Source organism: Phascolarctos cinereus, unplaced genomic scaffold, assembly GCF_003287225.1.
Source record: "Phascolarctos cinereus isolate Bilbo 61053 unplaced genomic scaffold, phaCin_HiC Scaffold_3;HRSCAF=262, whole genome shotgun sequence".
NCBI classification, from domain to species: domain Eukaryota; kingdom Metazoa; phylum Chordata; class Mammalia; order Diprotodontia; family Phascolarctidae; genus Phascolarctos; species Phascolarctos cinereus.
Window position 1 is genome coordinate 104850172 of NW_027555736.1, and position 27772 is coordinate 104877943.

Genomic DNA, 27772 nt, shown 5'->3' on the forward strand with positions numbered 1-27772 from the left:
ATCTCCTGTAATGCTATGCTCTCTCTCTCTCTCTCTGTCTTTCTCATTCTCTCTCTCTCTCTCTCTCTCTCTCTCTCTCTCTCTCTCTCTCTCTTCTCTCTCTCTCTCTCTCTCTCTCTCCTCCTTCTCCTCCTTTCTTTCTTCATCTTCATTATGGCCTCCAGCTCTTCCATTTCTTCCAATTCTCCCAGTCCATCATCTTTGCTCTGGTTTTACTTGCCTCACTTTATAATTCTGACTCCCAACTACATGCTGACTTTCACCCTTAAAATCTTACTCCCTTGTCTTTCTGAAATTTATACTTTGCCAGACTACAACCCAGTCATGCTTTTCCCCTTTCCCCCCAATTATCTGTTTTTTTACTCCCATTTCTGAACTGCAGAATGCTGTTGGAGGAAGTCATGTAGAAGGGTGATAGTTCCAACCCTACTTCAATTAATACAGACACAAAAAGTCCATATTACCACAATTGAATCAACCAGTAGTTTAAACTAAGTATTAAGGAATTTTCCTACAATCCCATTATAAGGTGTGAACAACTCTTTAATTAATTTGTGAAGATTATAGGGCTCTAGTAATTGGGTGAATATAAATGATGCCATATAGGAACTCTCTTATAATTGGCTGAGTTCAAGTCACACCTTTTGACCTACATATAAAAATAGCAAGCCAGTTGTGAGTTCATCAATCAAGTGGTAGATCAGTCCAGAAGTAGAGGATTTCGGGACAGAGAATTCCAGATCTAGGGTTAGAGCCAAGACCTAGATAAAACATTTTTTTTCTCTCTTTCTTCCTTAGCTATCTCCTCCTTCCACTGACCATGTCTGTAGAGAATTGAACCAGCAGCAGACAATATATCTAGATGGGATCAGAGAGACTGAAAGACTAGGAGATGACACATCCTGTCTGGAGCAGAAAGAAGACAGATATAGAAAGAAAAACAGATATGGAGAGGTAAATAGCCAGCAGGTTAAGAAGCAACTAGAAGAATACTGGTTATGGACTCAAGAGAAAAGATTTTTAGGCCATAAAACTCTGGGCATTGTGAAATACCGCTTCCCCACATGTGTACTGTATACATGTGCCTCACTGTACCCTAAGCTTGAGCCTCCTCTTCCTAAGGACCTGTGTATATTTTTGAAAGAGTATGTTTCTGGGATTTAGGGGAAAATGTTTGTGTCAACTATTTCCCCTATGCCATTTAGTAAATGCCTCTTGTAAAAGCTAAATGAGGCTACGACTGATCATTAATAGAAGGCACACCAGTGGGGGTTTGTAAGTAATAGCATTAGAAACCTCACTCCTAGACCCTGAGTTGTGACAGTCAAGCTGCCCTCATAGGACCCCAGCCTATAAATGTGCATTGGAGGACTGAGCCCCAGATTTGGGGCTACATATGCAAACATATTAACTAGGTCCAGGATAAATAAGTGCACCTTATCTAATCTCACCGCTACATAGCAATCCTTAAAAAAAAAATTAAAAATTAAAAAAAATACCTTATCGATTCTTTATCTTATTCCCCTCACAGCAACTGTTTTAAGTCTTTCTCCTCCCAATTCAAGCCACTGTCCTCTCTCACTAAGGATGATGTCATCTCCTACTTTCCTGTAAAAGTTCAGGTCATCTCTCATGAGATCTCTCATCTCCCATTTGCCATGCTGTAAAATAGTTCTATATCTCTTCCCATCCTCTCATCCTTTGCCACTTGTCTGAGGAATAATAATAATAATTAAAGCTAGTATTTACATAGCACTTTAAGGTTTTCAAAGTGTTTTATGAATACTATCTCTTTTGATCCTCACAATATCCCTGGCAGGTAGGTGCTATTGTTATACCCATTTTACAGATAATAAAACTGAGACACAGGTCAAGTCACTTGTCTTGAGTCACACAACTATTAAGTGTCGGAGAACTTTTGTCCTTGCCAAAGCTAACCATGTTAGTTCTGCACTTGATTCATCAACTCTTCTCTTCTTTGAGAGCTTTATCCACAGATCATTTTTTCTTTCTGTACTATTTTGAATCTCTGCTTATCTATTAGTTCCTTCCTCTCTACAGACAAGTAGGTAGTGTAGTGAGTAGAAAGCTGGACCTGAAATCAGGAAGACTTGAGTTCAGATCCTGCTTCTGACACTTACTTGCTGTGTGACCCTGGGCAAGTCACTGAACCTCTTTCTGCCTCAGTTTCCTCAACTGTAAAACAGAGATAATAATAGGTTGTTGCAAAGATAAAATGAGACAATATTTATAAAACACTTAGAATAGTGCCTGGCACATAGTTGCACTTAATAAATTCTACTGTTTTCCTTCCTTCTTTCCTTCCTTCCTGTCTACAGATGTGCTCAGGACTCATCTATCCTTTAAAAACTGGCACTTCACCTTGCCATCATCTTAAACTATTATTCTTCTTACTTTTTTACTACCTAATTATAGAAAAAAATAGTTTATGCTTACTACTGCTAATTCCTCATGACTCATTGACGTCTGAAAGCCTGAAAACTGGCTTTGTTTGACACCCTACCACCTGACTGAATCTGTTTTATCAAAGATTACTACAGATCTTGAAGCTGCCAAATAAATCTTATGGTCTTTTTTCAGTCCTTATTCTCCTTGATCTCTCTGAAGGTTTTGATACCATTGACTACATTATCCCAGAAATTTGCAGATACTCTCTCATCTCTTGGTTTCTATGTCACTGTCCTTAACTTATTTCCTTGTAGCTGTCCTATTACTTCTTCTCAGTATTCTAGGCTAGACTATTATGTAGTACCTAAACCTTTGTGTCCCCCAAATCTTTGGTCCTAGACCCTTATTTCTTCTGTGTATTCTCTCCTTTGGTGAGTTCATTGACTTTCATTCGTAGTCTTTACTCACATGACTTTCGGATCTCTAGACGGAGAGAGGGAGAGAGGGAGAGAGAGAGAGAGAGAGAGAGAGAGAGAGAGAGAGAGAGAGAGAGAGAGAGAGAGAGAGAGAGATCTATATTTATATAAATACATTCAGATAAAAATAGACAGATAAAGGTAAACATAGAGATATAGCTATATAAATATAGTTACATAGATATATAGCTTAAGTATCTCTCAGGGCAGCTAGGTGGTAAGGAGGATAGAGTGCCCTGGAGTTAGGAAGATTTATCTACCTTAGTTCAAATCTGGTCTCAGACATGTACTAGCAGTGTGATCCTGGACAAGTTACTTAACCCTGTTTGCCTTAGTTTCCTCATCTGTAAAATGAGCTGGAGAAGGAAATGGCAAACCACTTTGCTAAGAAAACCCCAAAAGGGGTCATAAAGAGATGTCCACAACTGAAAAACAACTAAACGAACAAAAACATCTCTCCTTAACTCTGGTTCCATATCATCTCTATTCTTCTGATGGACCTCTCTTTATATCTTGTCAGTATATCAAATTCAATATGTCTAAAATTTGTCTTGTCCCTTAATCACCCCCCTTCTCCTGTTTCTATTTAAGGTATCAAACATACTGAAGCCGCAGTATCATCCTCAATCCTCCCCTTTCCTTCTGAGGAATCTACCGTGTGCACAGGCAATAAATAAAAGATAACACAAAGAACGAGAGATCAGTGGTATCTACTGTGCTCCCCTTACTGGTTTTCTCTCATTTTGTCCTTGGTGACCAGCACATAATGTTTAATAAATGTTGGTTGCCTATCCTCAAGGAAAATGCCATTTAAAGGAGCCTTGGCAGTGAGTCCTGTCAGTCAACAAGCATTTTTTAAGTGCTTACTACGTGGTCATTCAAATAATTACTCAATTACTTCTTGGCATAGCAAATCTGAATTTTCACACAGCACGTTTTCTTAAAGTAAGGCACACTTTCATATAAATGCAAACTTCACTTAAAAATAAACACTGTGTGTTGGTATACATTTCTTTTAGAATTATACCAAAGGCAGCATGAAATTATGGTGGAGGAAACTGTGAATATCATCACATCAAAATTCTTACTCTAAAGGCCAAGGAAATGTTTAGAGATTGGTCCATCATGGTCTATTTCCACAGGGCTTCTCAAAGGACTGAAGAAGCCTCTCCCCCTCCTCCCTCCTTCCCCCTGCCCAAGAGGTCAGCGATAAGGAGTGATGTCAGTAATGGAGCTCTGCATCCTACATCTTCCCAGTCCATTAAAATGTAAATTAGAGAGCACTGGCTGGTTCCCCCTGGCCCTAGCTCAGCACGGCTGTGTATCAACCTTGCTTCCGCAGCACTCACATCCGTCAGTCGTCCTCGCCTCCATGTGTACAAGGTCAGGCTCCTTATCCAAGCCTGTGACTGACCTAGAGAAGAAAGAGAGCACTAGTGAGAATGTGTCAAGAAACGGACAAAGTCTAAATAGGCCAGTCTTCTCCTTTCAGGAAGATTTGGTCAAATACACCAGACAGCAGAGGTACACAGTCACCAAGCTCTGAGGTCCTACAAGACTGGCTGTTCTGTAGTGGAGGAGCAAGATGTAGTATGGCCCTTTGAAAGCTTCTTTGCATTGATACTGGAATATAGTAAAAAACATCACTTGGTTTTGAGCCCAAAGACCTAGGTTGAATTCCATGATCCAACCACAGTGCTTTATGTAATTTGGACACATCTCTGGGATTCAGTTTTCTTATCCATAAAAAGAGAGGTAAGTGTTAGTACCAGAAGGAAGGCATTGTGGCCAAGCTATAGGGAATTAAAACACTGCTTGTGTCAGGGGGGAAGGGAAGGGTCCCATCATACTCTTCCCATGCTGGGGTAGGCATTAGGCAAATGAATGTAGAGAGAAATAACAGTTCATAAGCCAGTAGTTGAGACTAGCCCTTTTGATTCTGATTTTGCAGAAATTCATGGAGTTGGATGAGAGAAATGCAGAAAGTTATTCTAGCAAAGTTTCAAGGCTACACAGTCAGATAATTCTGTAGTTGTATCTGAGTGTATGTGTTTCCTGGAAGAGTTCTGTGCACATGACTACGATGCTGAGCTGCTCAAAGTCTGATGTCCAAAGACCATAAAAGGGATCTGAGGAGTCTGTATCTATGCAACAAGGTCAGTATCAGCTGTTTTCTAGAAGACACTTTCTGAGCCTTCCCCGTCTTTCCCGAGGATGTGTCCAATGTCAGAGGTTTGAGGATTCCAAGTGTCAGAGATCATGAGATTCTGGAAACTAAAACACATAGTTATCTCTCCCTCGGGATGTTGCAATGATTGAATGAGAAAAATGATTGTTAAGTAACTTGTAACCTGTAAAATCACTATATAAATGTCACTCATATGCCACCAGATTAATCATCATTGTAATTCTATTATATCACACTTAGCTAGGGGGTCACTTAGCTGGCAACCTTAACTATCTGGAACATACTTTTGGAGTTATGAAGAAAACGTTAAAGACTGACAATATGTCACAGATGTTTGTAAAGTCCATGCACTGAAACTGATGCATTTTATTCATGGGGGAGACCCCAGTCCCTCCTTTCAATTCTGTTTACTCTTGTTTCTGATAGAATTCTATCATGCCCAATTATCTGTTTTCCTAGCACAATTTATATTTGAAGAAGCAAATTTCAAGGGGAATTGCTAAAAGCATACATACTGATAGTGGGAGAAAGATACAGCTCAGCTGACAGACTGACATCAGGTGGAAAGAGGCAGGAAAAATGATTTAAACACACACACACACACATACACACACACACACACACACACACACACACACACGAATCGAAAAACTATAGCAGAGCAGGATCATTTAGGTGGCTCAGTAGCTAATGCCCTGGAATGGAGTCAGAAAGATCTGAATTCAAAACTTGCCTCAAACTCTTACATGCTGTGAGACCTTAGGAAAGTCACTAAACCTAAAAGTCTCAGTTTAAAAGGGGGATAATAATAGTTAACACCTACTTTCCAGGGTTGCTGTGAAGATAAAATGAGATAATATTTGGAAAGCACTTTGCAAACCATGTAGCACTGACTATTATTATTGTTGTTGTTGTTTACTTCCTGGCCAAATGACCCTGTGAAGTGTAGTCAGCCCATAGGCATCATTTTATTTAGCACAGAATAAATATTCATTAACATTTAGATGGATGACCCCGAGTCATCAAGAATGTGTTATATTCAGTACTCTCTGTTTAAGAAGGCATAGATTTTGGTAAAAAAAAAAAAATAATATATATATATATATATATATATACACACACACACACACACACATACACACATATATATAATATATATATGTACACATACATATATAAATATACATATGTATACATATATATAAATATATATAATATTCATTTGAACACTTAACATTAACTCTTTTCAGATAAACTTCTGTTATCTACAAAATCTATATTTAAAAAAAAACTCCTTTCCTGAAGATATGTAGTAATGATGATCATTATATTATCTATATGGTACTTTTTACTTTGCAAAGCAATTTTATATCTATTATCTCATTTGCTCCTCACAACAAAAGACAGAAGAAAGTAGGACAGGGATCAGAATCATAAAAGGATAAAATCTTTGAGTAGAAACGGACCTTAGAGGTACAGTTCAATCCTTACTTGAAACAAAAATCCCCCCTAAAACATCCTGTCAAGTGCTCATCTATCACTAAACTACATATATCGTGTACAGATATCATTATTGCCATCATATAGTCAAGGAAGCGGAGCCTCAGGGAGGTTAAGGTAGTTGTCCAAAGCCACACAGTGATTTAGTGGCAGAATAGGAGTTGGATTCTCAGTTCCAGAACACAGACAAGGGAGCTGAATGCTGAAGGAGCTCCAATCCTCAATATCACTTCTTCTCTGAAATTAGAGACAATCTGGTTGGGTAGGTGGCCCAGTGGATAGAGCACCCAGCCTGAAGTCAGAAAGATTCACCTTCCTGAGTTTAAATCTGTCCTCAGATACTGACTAGCTGTGGGACTCAGGGCAAGCCACTTTACTCTGTTTGCCTCAGTTTCCTCATCTGCAAAAATGAGCTGGAGGAAATGGCAAACCACTCTGGTATCTTTGTCAAGAAAATCCTAAATGGGGTCACAAAGAGTGGAACATGACTGAAAAGTGACTAAACAACAACCAAAACAAAAAGTGGGTGGCTGAGTAGATTGTACTAATTTAGAGAAACTGGGAGAACTAGATTTGGTATTAGAGTGGAATGGTAAAGGTGGTATGATATGGTTGAAAAATCTGGCTGGCCTTGAGTTGGAAGAGATAAGTTGTCTAGTTCTTCAAAGCATCAATATCATATATCTGAAAATCTAGTTGAGATGACCAAATTACACAAAATAAAAACTGGAAAACCATACAAGGAATCATGAAGATTCGAGCTATGGCAACAGAAACAGGGATGTTAAGTGTTAACATCTGAGGCATGCTGAGTGCTGTAGGGATTGGGAGGGAAAGACCCTGGGGTGCAGAAGGTGGAAAAGGCTTTCGGGGAGGAGGTCTGACTGGAAATAACCTGGGGGCATAGGTTATTTGGACAAGATACCCATTGTTTCAGTAGTAAAGCTCTGGTTGGTAGCACTAGACATTGGCCCAACATTCAGTTCACCTGAAATCATTCCTGCCATTTTCTACACTCTCACAAGGCCTAAAGAATGTCTTTAGTATCAGAACAAAGTTTATGAAATGTTCACGTTGACATGGAAAACACAAGAACACGTTGACAAGGAAAAACAATGAAGGAAGACACAATCCCTGCCAACCAAGAGCTAATATATAACACAAGGCAACACTGAGGAGTCCAGTACAAATGTCACAATCACCACACATGCCACTCTCTCCTCTGTGCTTATTCAAGCCCTACTCATTCTCTCACTAGACCATTTCCAACAAGAAGTCTTCCTTACCTCTTCCAAACCACCCTTATCTTCCCCACCCCTGCACCCTGTGAAATCCTCCAGCACTACATAGCATCCCTACAATTCAGTACATCATTATATTCTGCCTTATGCAGTCCTTCAATTGTTTCCTCAATAAATTTTATCATGTCAACTGGATTGTGACTTCCTGTAGAGTAAGGAGTATGTTTTCTTTCCTGTAAACAACCATATATAGTAGTTGCTACAGCTTCAACACTAGAAGTATCAGGTACATCAACTGATACAATAATTTTATTATAATTTTACTTTGAAATAAAAAAAATTCATCCTATTTATATTTTGTCTTACGGATGGAAAAAATGCACTTTGTGATTTCTCACGGTTTGGTCCTTCCAGGTATAAATTCTATTTCTTCTAGTGTCAAGAACACAAGTATCCAATATGTGTTGTCTGTTCATGAAGAGGACCAAAATGACATCACTATGCTAGAGTCAAGTTACAGAGTATCTGACTATGGCTGATCAGACCAAGATAAGCTCAGAAGGCTCTACCACAAGTCAGGCACACAAAGTCCACATGAACATCTGGAGTGAAGATGTCTCTAAATTTGCACATCTCACGTTTCTTTTGAGCTATCTCAATTCTGCTTTGTTCATAGAGCACAGCACCTTCTCTGATAAGGGCATGCCATACCGGGCAGTCCTATGCCAATGTCTCCCATGTCACAAAATTAATTCCAAAGTTCTTCAGAGAGACCTTGAGAGTGTCATTATTATTTCTTCTGACGACCATGTAAGCGCTTGCCTTGTGTGAGTTCTCCATAAAATAATCTTTTAGGCAAGTGTACATTTGGCAATCAAATAATGTGGCCAGCCCATCAGAGCTGCCTTCTCTGCAGTAGAGTTTAAATGCTTGGCAGTTTAGTTTGAGAAAAGACCTCAGTGTCCAATACCTTATCTTGCCAGGTGATCTTCAGAATCTTCCTAAGACAATTCAAATGGAAATGATTCAGTTTCCTGGTGCTGGTAGACTGTCTAGGTTTCACAGGATTAAGTACTTGATTAATTGACAGACTGGGAACCCCATATAGGAAATTTATTTCATTGGATTTATATAGATGTCTATGTTTCCAACTCTTCATTTTTCCTGATATTAGGGGAGTGGGGTGGGGAGCCCAGCAGCCTGCATGTGGCCAAGGTAAAGAAAAATCTTTCCACTTTTTGATGAACGTGAAGGTCTCATCATTAGATTCTGAGCATCTTGAGGGCAAGGGCTATCTTTGGCTTTTTTTTGTACCCCCTGCTTAGCACAGTACCTGATATATACATATATACATAATATATATATATATATATGTATATATATATACATATACATATATATATATATATATATATACATACATACACACACACACACACACACACACACACACACACACACACACATATATATGGGGGGGGCATTTAGTAAATATTTATTGACTGACAGTTAGCTGCAACCCATAGGATAGAGACTCTTGCTTGTATCTCCTAGAAAAGAAATAACTTCCTTGTTCCCACAGGAACTGGGGCAATCAGTCCCTGGGCTAACAAATCCAGTTTGCCATTGCCTGTACCCTGTGCCCTCTGTGCTAATGATTGGATAGGGGATAACAATACAGGCTATTTCTTCTCTCCATATCCTGGTGATGATAAGGATGCTGTTATCTAGTCCCTCCTGGTAAGATGAGTACTATTCATGAAAATGCAAGTTGGTGGCTAGGCCCATCTCCCTCATACCTGAGCCCTATCAGCTTCCCAGCCAAGAGACATAAGCATCGGAAAAGGATCCAGTCAGTACCAGAGAGCTAAGCAAATAAATAAGTAATGGCGGGGATGAGTAGGATGATATTAGGAAAAACATTGGGGGTTTTTTTGCACGTGTGTACCTTCATTCTCTCCTAATTAAGATCTGTCTGCAAGCCTGGGAAAAGGCACTTTTTAATAAATTCTGAGGGCTTTCACAATGCATTTTGCACAATGACTCTGTTACCACATATTCATACTGATAAATATTTGTTGAATCTTTATTTCAGTGACTGTGAATGATAAAGTTCATCTTCCTGACAGCTCAGTGGAACAATGGATAGAATAGGTCAGGCCTGAAGTCAGGAAGACCTGAGTTCAAATGCAGCCTCAGACACTTACTAGCTGTATGACTCTGGGTAAGTCACTAAACTTCTGTTTGCCTCAGTTTCTTCAACTGTAAAATGTAGATAATAACAGAACCTATCTCACAACGTTTTTATGAGGATCAAAAGAGATATCTATAAAGCACTTAGCACAACAACTGGCACATAATAGGTGCTATATAAATGCATATTCTCTTCCCCCTTCTGGGGCCCACCTCAGTGAACCAATTCCTTTGTGAAGCCTGTTCCATCTCTTTTAGCCTAGTCGGCTCCCTGATGTCTCTGGACTCTCCCAGCAGTAATGAGAGGGTGTTATCATCTCCTTTACATGTACCTTCCTGGTGGTGACTATATATTTGTGTGTGTGTGTGTGTGTGTGTGTGTGTGTGTGTGTGTGTGTGTGTGTGTAAAACCTCACAGCCATAATCTCAGAAGAGACAAAATAACCTAATTCAGTGATATGAACAAATAGTTCCCAAATGAAGAACTATAAACTATTAACCACATGAAAGAATAAAAAAATGTCAATTAAAACAATCCTAAAGTTTCGTCTCACAGCCAGAAAATTGGCAGAGATAACAAAAATGCAGGAATAATTGATACTGGAGGGATTGTAGAAAGACAGTCACACCAATATATTACTGGTGGAGCTGTGAATCAGTACAATCTTTCAGGAAAACAATTTGGAATTATGAAAAGAAAGTGTTTAAAATGTCCATACCATTTGACCCAAAGGTTCCGAGGAGATTAATGACTAAAAGAAAGGCCCCACAGAAACCAAACCATTTGTAGCTGCACTTTTTTTGTGGTAGCAAGAACTGGAAACAAAATAGATGCCCATCAATTGGAAGAATGACTAATGTAAAGGAAAACTGCTATATTATAAGAATGATGCACATGATTAATACAGAGAAGCGTGGAAAGATTTACATGAGCTGATACAAGGTGAAGTAGGCAGTGCCAGAAAAACAACATGTAATATCAAACAAACATCAATGTAAATAATGGGGAGGGGGTGTCAGGGAGAGACTAACCACAAAACAATTAAATATAATATTAGGAAAGTACACAGAGCAAGCTTGGCCCCACAGAAGAGCTATTAGAAGTGATTTTCCCTCTCCTCTAAACTCCTTTGCAGAAGTGGAAAAGTTATTATATCTAACATCAGGTATATTCAATATCTTCATTGGTTTTGATTTTTTTTTACCCTTCCTATTTTCATTTTTTAAAAATTCTTTGTCATAAGGAATGGGAAGAGAAAGGTTACAGGAGGAAATACAGGCAATGTCAAAACAAAAATTATAATAATAAATTTTTTAAAGAACCTAATTTGCATCAAGATTTTTTTATTAGAAGTAATACTTATCCACAATCCGAGCATCTCTGTCCAGTCAGAAGAAGTGATTGATTGGCCCAAGGTCAAAAGGAACATTTGAACCCAAGTCGTCTTGCTCCAGAGACAATGTATCTGTTTGTCAGGCTGCCTCTGCTCTAGGTAGGCCAGTTTCTCCTGGCACCCTTAACTTCCTATATATCCAGCATCTTCCATGGTAGAATCTTCTAAACCCTTGTGTACTCAATTGCTAGCAACCTCCAGCCTCTCTCCCTGTCAGTGACATCAGGTTAGAGGTTGAGGGTGAGAATATGTCAATTAATGTGTAATTTCAGAGTGTAGGTTCTCCCTCCACAATGCAAAGGCTAATTCTTCTGTCTGTAAATGATCTCTGAGAGTGGCTGTGGACAAAAACAGAATCATCACTCTGTCTGTGGTCAACCTAAGGATGACCGCTTCCAAATCTAGCTAGACGGATCCACTGACCCCATACTCAAAGCCTTGCCAGCTAGCAGAAACCTGTCAGAGCTTTGGTGGCATAGTCTTAATGAACCCAAGTTTACTTCCACACCAAGATGAGAGATTGGAATAGGACTTTAATGGAAGAATCATGTAATAATAATAAAAACAATAGTCTTTAGGACAGCTCCAATAGAAGATAAGACATGAATTCTCACATGATTTAACTTTTTTCACTAGGAAGAATATATTCTAAAAGTCTTTCATTCCAAGCAGTTTGGCAATTATGAATATTCAATATGGAAACATCTACTACCATGTTTTAAAATTTTTAACGGATCAGTGTTATCTGGGTGGTTGTGGGCAATAGTTATACCCATTGATGATACTAGAGGGAGGGAAAAGAATGAATATTTATATAGTACCTATGCGCCAGTCACTATGCTAAGTGCTTTTTATAAATATTAACAGTTCTAATATAGTTTATTTGTCAGTTTCTCTAGGATACTTTGGGTTTGTATTCATAATATGGATATTTGCTATCTGTCACTTTATAAAGGCTAGAGAGCTTCTGGTATGTTAATTCCATCCAAATGATTATGTCTTCTAAAGTATCTAGTAGATGCTAAGTTTTAATAGCTTTCAGTAACATATTGTACAGTTCCTACCACTTCACTGAAGTCATTCAGTCAGTCAACTAGCATTTGTCAAGCACTTACTATGTGCCAGGCACTGAGCTGAGCACTGGAGATGTAAAGAAAGGGGAAAGGGGTCAGGAACCTGCCCTTGCTCTCAAGGAGTTCATGGTCTAATGTGGGAGATAACATGCTAATAGCTATGTATAAACAAGAAACATGCCAGATAAACTGAAACTCATCTCAAGGCACTAAAATTAAGGAAGACAGGCAAAAGTATCTTGCAGAAAGTGGGATTTTAGCTGAGATTTGAAGGAAGCCAGGGAAGCCAGCAGGCAGAGATGAGGAAGGAGAGCATTCCAGGCATGGAGGAAAGCGAGTAAAGTGCTCAGAGACAGGACATAGAATGTCATCTTTGAAGAACAGCAAGGAGGCCACTGTTACTGGATAATGAAGTACATGAATGGGGAATGAAATGGAAGAAGGCTGGCAAGGTAGGAAGGTCATGAAGGACTTTCAAAGCCCCAAAGAGGATTTTATAGTTGATCCTATAGGTGACAGAGGACTACTGAAGTTTGTTGAATTGTGGGTGGGGGAGTCATATGGTGAGACTTGACCTTTAGGATGATCATTTTGACAGCAGAGTGGAGGATGGACTGGAGTGGGGAGAGACTTGGGGGAGGGGGACTAAATATCAGGTTGTTCCAATAGTCTGGTACTGGGGTGATAAGGGCTTGTGCCATGGTGGTGACAGTGTCAGAGGAGAGAAGGGCACATACAGGAGAAATGTTACAAAGTTGGGGGGAGGAAGAAGGAAGAGGAGGGGGAGAAAGAGAAGAGGCAATGATGATGATGATGATGATGATGATGATGATGATGATGATGATGATGATGATGATAACGATGATTTTTTCACAGTATAGAGACCTGGTCAAGGAGATTGAAATGGATTAGGTGCTGGATAAGGTACCTACCACCCCTTTTATACTGTCTATAACTAGAGGTACACTGAGGATGTTTTCTGTGAGCCTAGGGAAGATGAGCTTGCCTCATAATGCTTGTATTCTAGTACAAAAAATTATTTTATCCACATAATGCAATAGCCCATAGAATATCAAATAGAAAAGAATAGTAGCAGGATATCATTGGGCCCCAAGAATACTTCTCTATGAATCCAAACAACAAAGATGGGACTAATAATAATAATAATAATAATAATAGTAATAGTAATAATAATAATAATAATAATGAAAGCTGGATTTATACACAGTGTCCTAAAAATCTTAGTACAGTTTTGAACTAAAATTAACTTTTAAACTAAAATTCTGGTAATTCTGCTGTTGCTGTTCAGTACTTTCAGGCACGTCTGACTCTTCATGACCGTATTTGGGGTTTTCTTCTCAAAGGTACTGGAGTGGTTTTCCATGCCCTTCTCCAGTTCATTTTACAGATGAGGAACTGAGGTAAATAGGGTGAAGTGACTTGCCCAGGGTCACACAGCTAGGAAATAGGGGTAGGGAACCTACAGCCTCAAGGCCACATGTGGCCTTCTAGGTCCTCAAGTATGACTTTTTGCCTGAGTCCAAATTTCACAGAACAAATCCTTTTATTAAAGGATCAAAAGGCTGCACTTGAGGACCTAGAGGGCCACACACGGCCACAAGGCTACAGGTTCCCCACTCCTGGAAGGCCAAATTTGAATTCAGGAACCTGGTGCTCTATCCACTGCACTACTTAGCTGCTCTAGTTAAAACTGTACTAAGACTTCTGGGACACTGTATAAATGGCAGTTCTTATTATTGTTATATTTGTCCGATTTTTGTTGTTGGGGTTCAGGGAGACATTTTAAACTTAAAACTGCACTAAAACTTTTGGAACATCTCTATATCACTTTAAGGTTAACAAACTCTTTACATTGACTAGTTATCTCCTTTAATTCTAGTGAGCCATATGTGGTAGTTACTATAGATATTTTCTACATCTTACAGATAAGGAGATTCACAGGTTAAATGATTTACCCATTTTTCAAGAAGTTAGTAAATATCTGAAGCATAATTCAAACTTGGGTCTCTGAGTCAGTTCAATGCTCTTTCTCTTTTAGCAGTGATAGAAAAACTTTTAAAAATTGGTTGAGGGGCCTTAAATGCCCTCCTTTAATGACTAAATAAATTTGATTATATCCTTTAAGTAATGACAAGCCATTGAATAACTATATCCATTAGCTGAAGAATTCATTCCAAGAAATTCATACACACACACACACACACACACACACACACATTTATATTATGTTCTATAAATGTTCCCTCCCAATTGGTTTAAAACTTAAACCAACATTTGTCTAAACTTTAAACTAACATTGGTCTAATTGTACTGTCTCTAATGATTTATTTATTCAATTCCTTCAGAAATATGTTCATTCAAATTTTGATGACCTTTCACAAAAACCTGTATATTTAGAGAATCTGTCTTATTTATGATTTTGGTTAATTTTGTGATTTTCAAATTAGAGGCTGTACCCAACATAGTACACCTTGATATGAGAATTTCTCTAAGATTGACAAGACCCGATTGAAGTTCTATCGCTTCATCATTTCGCAAATGTCTTTTATGCCCATACCTGCACAAACATCTATTTTCCACCTAACATGTATCTCATGGGGCAGCTAGGTGGCACAGTGGATAGAGCACTGGCCCTGAAGTCAGGAGTACCTGACTTCAAATCCAGCCTCAGACCAAACACTTGACACTTACTTGCTGTGTGACCCTGGGCAAGTCACTTAACCCAAATTGCCTGAAAAAGAGAGAGAGAGAAAGAGAGAGAGAGAGAGAGAAGAGAGAGAGAGAGAGAGAGAGAGAGAGAGAGAGAGAGAGAGAGAGAGAGAGAGAGAGAGAGAAGAAAAACAAGTCTGTAATCAAAGATTACCCTTCCCCTTTGAAATTCCCTTAAGCCAGCAAAACCTGGTCAGGCCCCAAGGGAAGCTTCAGAATGTATTACCTTTGTCCATTGAAACTAGAAAAATGGAAAGCAAGAGATAGATATCTCCTCAAAACCAATCCCAGTGCTCACTATGAGACAAATTTCGACTCTAACTCCCCCCAAAACATTCCACAGGCATCTATGCTTCCATGATGCTCAGATTCCAAATATATGAGGGATCAAAGTGGGGAGATGGTTAGCAGATAGGTGTTGCTAGGGGCAACAAAATAAGGGAATCCCAAATCAAATCAATTCAATTAATAAATCTTGATTGAGCACTTACTGTGCTCCTCAAGGTTGAGGATACAAAGATAGATCTGCCATAATCTTGGCCATCGAGGTACTTCGTCTGGAAACAAAACAAACCCAGAGCACCAAACAAGATAGCAGAGCTTGGATCAAAGGAGGAAGAGTAGACTACTGCTTAGGTGAATCATGGAGGGGAACACAACAAGGGGTACCTTTTATGTGACTTTTTGTAAATGTGAATTTGTTGAAAACGAAAACATTTAAATGTCTGCTCTCCATGCCCAACCAAGAAACATCATTTTGTAAGTAGTCAGTTGGGAAAGGACCAGTATGGAATCATGAATATATGGTCAGCCTTAGAGTGAGAAAGACTTGGATTTAAGTCTTGCCTGTGATACATAATGGCTAGGTGATCAGGGAGACATCATTTAATTTTTTCTGTGCCCCAGACAAGTGTCTAAGATAAGTTAGGGTTAAATTGTTGGTCTGAATTGCTGCAGGTACTTTCCAGAAAAGGGCTTCTCCACACCAAGAAAAACAGAGATCTAGACTCCCCATCCACTCCCCCCCAAACATTAGTTCACATTCATCAGATGCAGAGAGTCTACACAGCATGTACGATTTATGAAACACAGCTGGAATGGAGGACAGGTGGGTGGAGGCAGCTCAGCAGAGGGAAAGAAGGAGAGAGCATCAATTTTTAAAGCTTGCCTAGAGCATACAAATGCCTTCTCAGCCCTGGTGCTTTGGAAAGAACACTGCCTCTGGAGTCAGAGAATTCTGGTTCAAATTTCACCCCTGCTGCTTACTACATATGTGACCTTCTGTAAGGATCACTTAGCCTCCCTGGTTTGCATTCTCCTCATATGCAAAAGGAAGGCACTTGAACAAGATGACCTGTGAGGTCCCCTGGAGTTCAGGATCAAGGATTTCTGCAAGGAAGAAGGAGACATGACCTTCAGCAAGTCACTTTCTCCCTCTGAACTCTGTCTCCTTTCCCATGTTCCTTAGCTGATCTCTGGGGTTTCTTCTAGCCTTAAAATTCTAAGGTTCTGTGATCCTAAAATTCTATGACTCCAAATGAGGATGCAATAAAGTATAAGATTTTGTGGTTACAGACTAAGGGCTGCACAAATGCCAATGAGTTACTTTGAGGACAGAAAGGTCACAGAAAGAGGACGCTCAAGAGGATCTTTTATAAAAAATTCTGGAGGGGAAAAAAAAAGGACAAGAACATGATGCATGTATAAGTTAAAAATGTGCAGAAGGGAAAACGTGCTGTCTCTGGTCATTCTAATCGAGTGAACGGATGTTGCCAATTAGTGTAATAACCTCATTAATCGTATCCTGCATAAAATGCTCCTCTCTCAGGTTTTACCACACAGCTAGCTGTACAGGAGGACACACATTCTGCAGACTCAGCACCTGTGAACACATCATTGGGTAGTCTGTGCTACTGAATCTACCTCAAGGTTTCCTTCACAGACTGGCCTAGTCTAGAGAAAATATCTTTGGCAAAATGTTCCTGCCTTTTGGAAAGGTGGGTTGTATTTGAACAGGGACCCCATGGAGCCCATATATACCAAATATACTAGGATATGGCTTGCTATTACACAGATTCTGATATATGAGCTATTGTTTTACATGCCATGGGGCATATCATGTCCCATGCCATGGTGACAGAAAGAACAAGGTTAGACCACTAAATGAATATCTGTCTTTCTGCACCTTTTTCTTCCCTAGGTAGCACAGAGGACAGCGTGCTAGGCCTGAAATCTGGAAGACCCGAGTTCAGATGAGGCTTAGACACTTATCAGCTATGCAACCCTAGGCAAGTCACTTAACCTCTGTTTGCCTTTAGTTTCCTCATCTGTGAAATGGGGATAATAATAGTACCTATGCCCGGGGTTGTTATGAGAATCAAATGAGAAAATATATCTAAAGTACTTGGCATATCACAGATTCTATATAAATGTTATCATCATCATCATCATCATCATCATCATCATCATCATCATTATTAGGTTTGGGGGGAAAATGTGATGTTCCCTCTCAGTATCTTCCTACATCTTTTCCATCCATTCTTGGTGTCCATCCATATCACTCTTACAGAACCACATAATGTTAGAGATATAGTAGAAGGGATCTGGGATCAGCTGATACAAACCACTGGTTTTATTAGGTGAACTCCAAAGAGTTAAAGGGACTGGGCCATGGTTAAACACTGAACTCAAGACCAGGATTAGAATTTAGGTCTTCTGACTCTCAACTCTCCCAACAATGAGCCTTCCACCATTTTACACTACAATATACTGCACAGTTTTATGATGTCCACATAGACATATCACATAGATCTGTACTGCAGTATAGTCATTGACCAATCACATCTACTTCCCAATAGGCCTAGCACAGTTGGTTTATCTGGTATCTCTAAAAACAAATAACGCACTGTCCCCTCCTGATGAATATCAAGAAATCATTCAAATGGACATTTATTAGACTGTAGCAGGGACACTCACAAAGGAAGTAGTGGAACCCTTGGACTACTCATATTAAACTGGACCAGACACTCCGGAGTCCTCTCTAGTGAATAGTTCTGAATTAGCCAGGGATGGGGCTCGATCATTTAATAGGTCTTTTTCTTCTTTAATTTCTTTGATTCAGAAAGTATGCAAGGGCAATTGGAAGCTGTACTAATGGGCAGAAATGAGACAGCAAGTTGCTAAGTGCCCACTGCCAGTTAATTCTCTTTGCTTCTAACCAGAGCCAAGAGATACCTTCTTATTTAGAGACTGGGAATCTTCCTCCCCAACTCCCACACTCCCCAACAGACAACTTCTTCACCTCCTCCAAAAGTTATCCTAAATAAAGAATATAAATTGTAATTTAGCAGAAACAAAGTATCAACTTTAAGCCAATTCAAGACTCCTCTAGGCATACTACTTAAATATGCATCTGCTGATATATACAACCCTTGTGTCCACAACCTTCACCTTCCAGTCTCCTGGAATTATTAAGGAGCTGGGGAATCTTGTACCACTTATAGACCTTGCCCCTTAGATCATTTGTCCTTCCAATTTATTATACCATTGAAAAGATCCATTCATGATCAGCTCCACTATGGGTATTCAAGGATCAATAAAAGATACAAACAAAGCTGTATTAGACAATGACACTATCACATTCCAAGGAAAAGATTTGGACAGAAATAAGTCAAGGAAAGATAATCTCCCAATTTTCTTTTGGCCAATGTTGACTAAATCTGACAGCATCAGCTGTAGCATGTACTGTACTTACTGCTTCTTATTCCTAACCTCAAAAAAAAAAAGGGGCGAGAGAGAGAGAGGGAGATAAGACATGAGATTATAGGACCAAGGTTTAGAGCTGGAAAAGGAACTTAAAGGACCCCAGTCTAACTCCTTCATTTTAATCAATAAGGTCACTGAAATCCAGGAAACTTAAGTATTTGCCCAAGGTAGCATCAAACATGGGATCTGAACCCAGTTTCTGTGACTCCTCAGCTAGTGCTCTGCTCTTTCCACTGAACCAAGAAATGACTCAAGCCGGCTGATTAGAGTTTTACAATTATGCGCAAAAACAGCACACCAATCCACCAGCCAGCTGACCTTCTTCCCCTTCTTCAAAGGAAGCGCTCCCTGATGACAGAAGTTATGCAAATATATTAGGTCCAGGCTACTTCCTCCAAGAACCTGCAATTTGCCTTAAAGGACACTTCCTTTCTTGCTTCCTCCAGACATCTCATGCGTGCTCTCTTTAATGACCAAGAAATTATACTAAACTCATTCTGCACAGTTGGCTCTGGGGTGTTCCGGAAGATCAGGGAAGGAAGTTTCAATTTGTTCTCTCACAGAGAATGAATTCTGCCTCATATAACTGCTGACAAATTACCATTTTTACAGGGTTTGTTAATTTCCAATGAGCAAACTGCACATCAGATATCTCTTTTATTCAACAGATGCTCCTGAGCTAAACAAATGGCTCTTGTTTAACAAACATGGAAACATCTTGTTGGTTTTTGCCAAAGATTGTATCCCTGTTTAATCACCCAGGGTGAGTCCTGTTGTTTGCTGTGAATACCACCACCCCATCCTTCCCCAATGACTCTCAAAAGGGTTGGGGAAATTGGTTGTGTCTATATAAACTCACAGCATACTACATAAGGGTATTGAAAAGAACACAGATTTAGAATAAAAAGGATGTGGGTTGTCATCCTTGCTTGACCACTCAGTCAGTGTGTGACATTGGTCATGTCATTTCCCTTCTTGAGCCCTGGTTTACACATCTGTAAATCTGAGAAATGATTTTGACGGTCCCTCTTTATTTAGGTCACATGTCATATTTGGTATCAAATGCATCTGCTGAAGTCAGAAACCCAAATCGCCGCTGAGGCTCGCAGCAGAACTAAAAGAGACAGCACCTCATCAATAGTACCTACCATACAGCAGGAAATGTTAGGAGTCTGCCTTTGTTAATTGGGCAGGGGAGGAGACTAGACAGAGAAAGAAGCTCCAGTCTCCTGTCTCCTGTCATTTGGGAAAAGAGGAATGTGACATATTTGATATATGGTGGCTGAGTGACCCAGGTCTTAAATAAATGCTAAGCAGGGACTAGAATGCCTTCAAAACTCTGACTGATATCTTAATTATCAAATCCCACTGGAAAACAGGGTTGGGGGGAGGGAGGGAAAGGAGGAGAACTTGCAGGAGGAGGATAGGCAAGGGCAGGCTGTGGAAGATGTAAACTGACCACTGTCAGGTCCAAATTAATAATGATTATTCTGCCAATTGGTGCAGCACAATAATATGTATTAATTAAAAGAGGGCTGGCTTTTCAATGCCTCCCTTCCCCTGTTGAGATGAATAACAGTGAATTACCTTGCGATAATGTCTAACTCATTGAAGATTAATTTGCTCTGAAGTTTATATGCTTTATAAAAAGATGCAAGGCGAGGCCTTGGCTGAGCTCAGCGTGGCCACTGCTGTGTGAGTGAGCAAGAGAAAGTCATTAGAACAAAAGGATTCAGGAAGGACCTGTGAGAGAGAATCTCTCAAAAGTAACACAATTTCCTCTTCTCTCTCTGGACTAGAGTGATACATACTAGCCACATGGCCTTGGGAAAGTCACTAGCCCAGGCAAACAAGAATCTGACACTTAATCAACAAGGAATTCAATGACCATATATACTATGTGCCCAGCCCTCTTTGAAGCATGGTGGGAGATACCAAGAAGTATAATAACAGTTTATTGATTCTGGCCAGAATTAGCAAACATGATATATCTGGATTAGGAGTTGCCCCACTGATTTACCCAAAGAATGTAGACTTCCCCTCTCTTCCAATAGAATATAAAATCCTATTTTTAAATATTTGCATAAGTACCCAATACAACGTGCTCCATACCGTCAGTGCTTAATAAATGTTTCTTGAACTGCATGGTTGAACTGACTAAGGAATTGATGCTAACTAGGAGGAAGTCTCTAGTGGAGTACCATAGAGCTCTGTTCTTAGCCTCACTCTTCAAAATTCTTGCAAATAACTTGGATGAAAGCACAGATAGCACATATCAAAATTTTGACAGACAAAAAGCTGAGGATAGTCAATCCATTTGGTAACAGAATTGGGATCCAAAAAGATCTGGAATATTGGCCTGAAGTTTACAAGAGGGAATTTATGAGGGAGAAATGTTAAACCTTAGATTTAAGGGTTTTTTTAACTTATAAAATGGTTCTATGGATGCTATCGTTTATGCCCTCGGGTTTAGAAACTATCTAAATACTAGATGTAGGAAACATTTTTGAAATATAATGTAATTTACATTTGTCAATCAATCAACAAGTATCTATTAAGGATCTACTCTGCACCAAACACTATGGTAAATAAGCACTGGGGATGTAGAGATAAAACTACAAAACTGAAACAGGCTATACCCTGCTGGAACTTTATTCTAACAGGGTGAGGAAAAGGGAAAACAAGTACATTTACAAGTATATGCAGAATATATATGAAATGAATACAAGATAGTTTAGGAATGGAAAGCATAGAAGTTGGGGATTCCAAAAAGTTTTCATGGCCAAAGATTGTGAAGACTCAGGCAAGAAAATGAAGACCTTAGTGATACCAGCAGAGATTTCATCACTGCTGCTTATCTAAATAAAGGGTTTAGGATGGGAAAGAGAAATCTGAGAAATGACTTAGTTAAAATAATAGCATCAAAGAGTGAAAACAGGACATCTGGACCACAAGTAATAATGTATTTGTCTAGGGTCTTGCAAATATAATTTAAAAAAAGGTCTAAATTGAAAAGGAAGGGAAGAGGGACAAAACTTCCCAGATGTCTGGGTCTTACTATAGATAGAGAACAATTATAACCTAGGAAGAACAGCCATAGAAATGGAAGAAATTCATAGGAAACAAAATCTTACAGAAAAGCAAGCAATAAAATCCATATCATGTCTATACCCAAATACACAAAATATAGATTAAAAAGCTGTGCCCTGTGGGATAGGACAGTATTTGTTCAGAACAAGCAAGGTGAACTAGAGACACTAACACAAGAGGGCACATTTAGTCTCATCAGTATCACTGAAGTGCGGAAGGATGGCATCCATGACTAGAATATGGCTCAGGGAAAATGTGTGTTTTTCAAAATTTGTAGGATAGGCAGAGGGACAAGGAGAGAGGGCAGAGTGGAGATGTGTAGCATATTAGGAAGATATGCTCATGAAAGGAAATGCAGGAATGGAATAATGGTTCAAGGATCACATCTATCAGACCTTTCAGTTTCCAAAGATATAGTTCATCTGGGCCTGTCATTTAAATTCATCAACCTATTGAAAGAATTCAGTTATCTAATCTATCTTAATATTTGCGATAGGGAAGTAGAGGAAAGCAGAGCAAAATCTGACACATACCCAAGATCTGGGGAGAGCAGATTTCCAAGGATTGAGAGAAAAGGTAGGTAAGATCCCATGGAATAAAATTTGACAGAGAAGTCAGTGCAGGAGGTCTCAAGAATTATACTCTGTTCAAAAGAGAACACTATGGATGAGGGTACTTACACGGACTTTTTTTTTTAATCATACACAGAAAATAAAGGCAAGGAAGATAAATACAAAAGTGTGGCATAGATCCATAAGAAATGTGCCAGGAGAGCTAATGCTCAGAATATGCTGCTGCTGGAAAGGAAGGTTAGAGACAACACAAAGGGTGTTATTTTTAGCTATATTGAGAAATAGAGCACAGTCAAAGAAGTAATAGGACAACTACTTAGGAGGATAAGATTATGATAACCAATGACAGAAAGAAAGCAGAGCTATTAAACTTTTTTTTTTGCCTGTTCTCTCTGCCAAGGAGAAATAGTGGAGGAATGGAAAGAATAGGCCAAAAATAGCTAATAGGAGGTTAATATCCAGGATATGTAGGGAGTTGGTAAAAAAAAAAAAACATGCATGTGCTCTTGATGAGTTCAAGACAGCAGTCCCAGATGAACTACAACCCCCGGAAAATGAAAGAATTAGTGAATGTTTTTGTTGAGACACTATCAATGATCTTTTGAAAATAATGGAAAATGAGAGAGGAATTACAGGATTGCGGAAGGCAATGTTTAAGAAAAAGGAGAAAATGGAGAATGCAAAATGGAGACCAGAGAGTTTGACTTTGATTTGTTGGGGGGGGGCATTGGGAGGCAATATAGATCAGATTAAAGTGATAGTTAATAAACATCTGGAAAAGGAAGCAAATAAACCTATTCTTTATCAAGAATAGGTCACACCAATTCCAAAGGACCTATGATGGAAAATGCTATCTACTTCCAGAGAGACAAATGATGAACTCTAAATATAGGTTGAAGCATAATTTTTTAAACTTTATTTTTCTTGGGGGTATTTTTTTGTGTTTTCTTTTGCAATGTGGCTAATATGGAAATATGTTTTGCCTGATTTCACATATATAATTAATACCATATGGTTTGCCTTCTCGAGGGGTAGGGGAAGGAAGAGAATTTGGAACTCAAAAATTTTTAATGAATGTTAAACATGTTTACATGTTAATTGGGAAATATTTAATGAAATATATATATATATATATATATTATATGTATGTATATATGAATTAAAATCCATTAATAACCATTGAGTGGCCCAAATCATTAATAATTTGAAAAAGGCAAATGAAAACAACTCGAAAGTTTCACCGACTATATGGCAAATTGGCAAATTAATATTGAAGGAGCTATGTAAACTCAACCACACTAACCCACTAGTAGTGGGGTTGTGAGTTTGTCTCATCATTCTAGAAAGAAATTTGAAATTGGGCTAAGAAAATGACTAAAATGTCCATAGCCTTTGGCCAAGAGATCCCAGTTATAGGCATGTATTCCAAGAAGGTCAAAGAGAAAATTACATTAATATATTCATAGCAGCATTTTTTGTGCCAGAAAACATCTGGAAATAAAATAGATGACCTTTCATTGGGGATTAGATAAAACAGTTGTAGTGTCTGAATTTAATGGAATGTTGCTACATTCCAATAACGGAAGAAGAATTCAGAGAAGTATAGTCAGATTTATATTAACTGATGGTGAATGTAGTAAGCAAAATCCAGGGAAACAATATACACAATGACCACAAAGTGTAAATGGAAAAAACAACAACAAACCCCAAGACAATTCCGTGTAATTATAATGTCCAAATTTGCCTCCAAAGTGAAGACAAGAAGATGTACTTTATTTTCTTCTCTTCAGAGATAGATTATGGGTATATGACATTTTACACACCGCCATATGAGGCTGATGTGAAGTTTAGTTTGGCAGAAGGGCGTTTTCCCCCCTCATTCTCTTGAACATTTTTGTGGTTGTTATTACAAGGGAAGGATTATAAGGAGGGGAAATATATATATGGAAGCTAGGTGGCACAGTAGATAGAGCACCGGGCTTGGAAGCAAGAAGGCATGTTTCTGAGTTCAAATACAGCTTCAGACACTTACTAGCCGTATGAGCCTTGACAAGTCACTTAACCCTGTTTGCCTCAGTTCTTCATCTGAAAAATGAACTGGGGAAGGAAATGGCACACCATTCCAATATGTTTGCCAAGAAAATTCCAAATGGGATCACAGAGAGTCAGGCACAACTAAACAACAACAGCAACAATGCAGCATATTGGATTGAAAGCTGGCCTTGGAACTAAGACCTGGGTTCAAGTTCTTGTCTCTGAAACATATTGGCTATGTGACCTTGTAGGAAGAATAAGCATTATTTAAGCATTAATAATGAAGTGTTACCATGCTTAATAATTAAGCATTGACAATTGAGCATTACTGTGCTGCCAGGCATTATGCTAAGTTCTTTACAAATATTATTCATTAATTCTCACAATTACCCTATGAAGTAGGTGCTATTACTCTCATTTCTACAACTGAGGAAACTGAAGCAGAGAGAGGTTAAGTGACTTTTCCAGGGTCACACAGATAATAAATATCTGACACTAGATTTGAATTCAGGTCTTCCTGACTTCAGGTCTGACTCCCTACTCACCATGCCATCTAGCTGCCTTGGACGTGTCACTTAATTTCTCTGGGCTCGAAGAAATTCTCTAACACTATAAATTGCAGAGAAGCAGCTCACCTGTCCTTGTTGAGAGAGTCTCCTCTTCTGGGAAATCTCTCTACAAATGAAATTTATAGACTCAGGCCCTATCCTATCCTTCACAAATTCCTCCAGATCCAAGTGCTCTAAGCAGCAATTGACTTACCCGGGGTTGGGCAACCTGCCACTTACCAGTTTGGCTAAATGCTTTCAATATCTGCACCTCACAGCGGAGCAGTTATTTCACCACTGCTTGACTTTCTGATATATATTTACATACATACACATGCATATACATATACGTATGTGGCAAGTTGCTTGAAGTCACACAGGTAGAAAGTGACCAAGGTGGGATTCAAATCCCAATCCCCTGATTCCAAACCCAGGGCTAGCTCTGCTATATCACTTGACCTTCTCCAGGAAGCCCTCCTTGATTCTCCCAGCCAAAGGAACTCTTTAGAGCTGGAAACCTTGCAACTCATCCTCGTTAACCCTTTCATTTTATAGACAGGAACATTGAGATCCATAGGGGTTCAATAAATGGCCTAAAGTCATGACGTGGGCAGTAGTGGCAGGACTGGATGCTGTCTTAGGTCCTCTGACTCCAGACCCACCCTTTCATTACACACTTTTCCCTGCCTGGGCTCTCTGGTTCTGAGCCCCCACCTCTCCAAATTTCCTCCTTGATATTCCCCAGGGAGGTCCCACTACCAAAACATCGTCCTAACAAGTAGCAGAGAATGGGATGACTGAGACTGCACACACTAGCAACGTCTGCTCGATGAGGGCCTGCAAAGTGGGGGCTGGAGTGTCTTCATCCCCATCTGCACACCTTAGGTGAGTACTAGTCGCATGATATCAGCTATGGACCCTTCTACAGCTCATCCTATGAATGAGAATTGATTATAATAAATACAGAGACCCAGTTTTCTGGAGTGCTCAACATTTCCCAAAGGGTCTCTCTCCACTGAGGAGACGGAAGCACCAGCATACGTCCGGCTCTTCTGAGCCCAGGAAATTGAAAGCCTGTAAGTCAGTTCCCTGATCCAGCTTTAGCAGCAGTGACTTTTCAAACTTTAAATTGTTTGCATTTCAGGCTTTGCACTTCTCATATTCCTTTTTATGAATCAGTGTAGCTTTGGAGTAGTTGGATGAGAGGGAGAGAAAGGAAGAGTGGATTAAAAATAGAGTAAATAGAATCTCCTTCTCCTCCATCCCCTGCGACACATCTTCCTCAGATATTGTCCAAGCTGAGACCCTGGCACATCAGGCTTTTAGAAACACATTTACTCTCAGAAAAGCACAAGGCTTGTCTGCAGTATGGGAATGAAGGGACACAAACTTCTTTGTGAGTGGCCTGTCTTCTCAATTCAAAGACATAAACGAACGGCCACTGGTTAGTTTTTTTCTGAGAGGGCAACTAGGTGGTACAGTGGATAGAGTGTTGGGCCTGGAGTCAGGAAGTCTCATCTTGATTTCAAATCCAACCTTACTCACTAGCTGTGTGACCCTGGGCAAGTCACTTAACCTCTGATTGTCTGACAAAAGGATACAGCAGATCCACTGGAAAAGGAAAGGCAAACCCCTCCTGTATCTTTGCCAAGAACACCCTATGGATAGTGGGGTCCACAGGGTCAGGAAGAGTAGGACAAAACAGATGGACTGAATAACAACAAAAGGGTTTGGTTTGGTTTGGTTTGGTTTTATTAGAGACTTAGAAAGGAAGACTTACTCTTTTAGGCTGCTAATCTCCCAATTTACCATCCTTCCATGTTCATTTACAAGTGCTACTGAACCAGGATGCCTTTTTCTTCTTAAGCAACATCCTAGATCTGCACTTCTGATATTCAAGAATAATACTTTGAGGGGCAGCTAGGTGGCGCAGTGGAGCACTAGCCCTGGAGTCAGGAAGACCTGAGTTCAAATGTAGCCTCAGACCAAACCCTTGACATTTATTAGCTGTGTGACCCTGGCAAGTCACTTAACCCCAATTGCCTAAAAATTTAAAAAAAGAATAATACTTTGAGACTAATTCATGATACCAGGAAAAAGGGTGCCATCTTCAGAGTTACAGGATCCTATATTTAAAGCTTGAATGGACATGATAAGTCTATCATCTACAGATGAAGAAGCTGAGACTGTGAGAAATGAAATGATTTGTCCAGGATCACACAGTAAGTTTCTGAGGCAGGATTTGAACTCAGGATTTCCTAATTCCACATCCTTCTTCTACTTAGTCAGTAGACCTGGGTTCAAATCCCACCTCTCATGGTTACTACTTATAAAATCAAGTTAATTTAAGCTCTTTGAGCCTCAGTTGCCTTAGCTATAAAATGAGAGTTGGGCTAGATGACCCGACCCTAAGATCCTATGGCTAACTCTATGATATTTTAAATGCAAGAAGTGCTTTCCCAAGAACATTAGAGTTTTTCCAGAAGAGATTGGATGCCCCATAACTGACAAATCCTCGTCTGGAGAGCCAGACTAAGGTGTTCCGGAGCATGGTGTTGA

At 39.4% G+C, this 27772-nt stretch overlaps 1 protein-coding gene across 1 annotated transcript in view; it reads right to left on the minus strand.

Moving 5' to 3' along the window:
- The window catches only part of SORCS3 (sortilin related VPS10 domain containing receptor 3), a 670210-nt gene that overhangs the window by 182146 nt on the left and 460292 nt on the right, over window positions 1–27772 (minus strand). Inside the window, exon 6 of the mRNA XM_020987979.2 lies at window positions 4235–4299. Within this exon, the coding sequence (XP_020843638.1) occupies window positions 4235–4299 (65 nt within the window). The remainder of the gene's footprint in view (window positions 1–4234; window positions 4300–27772) is intronic.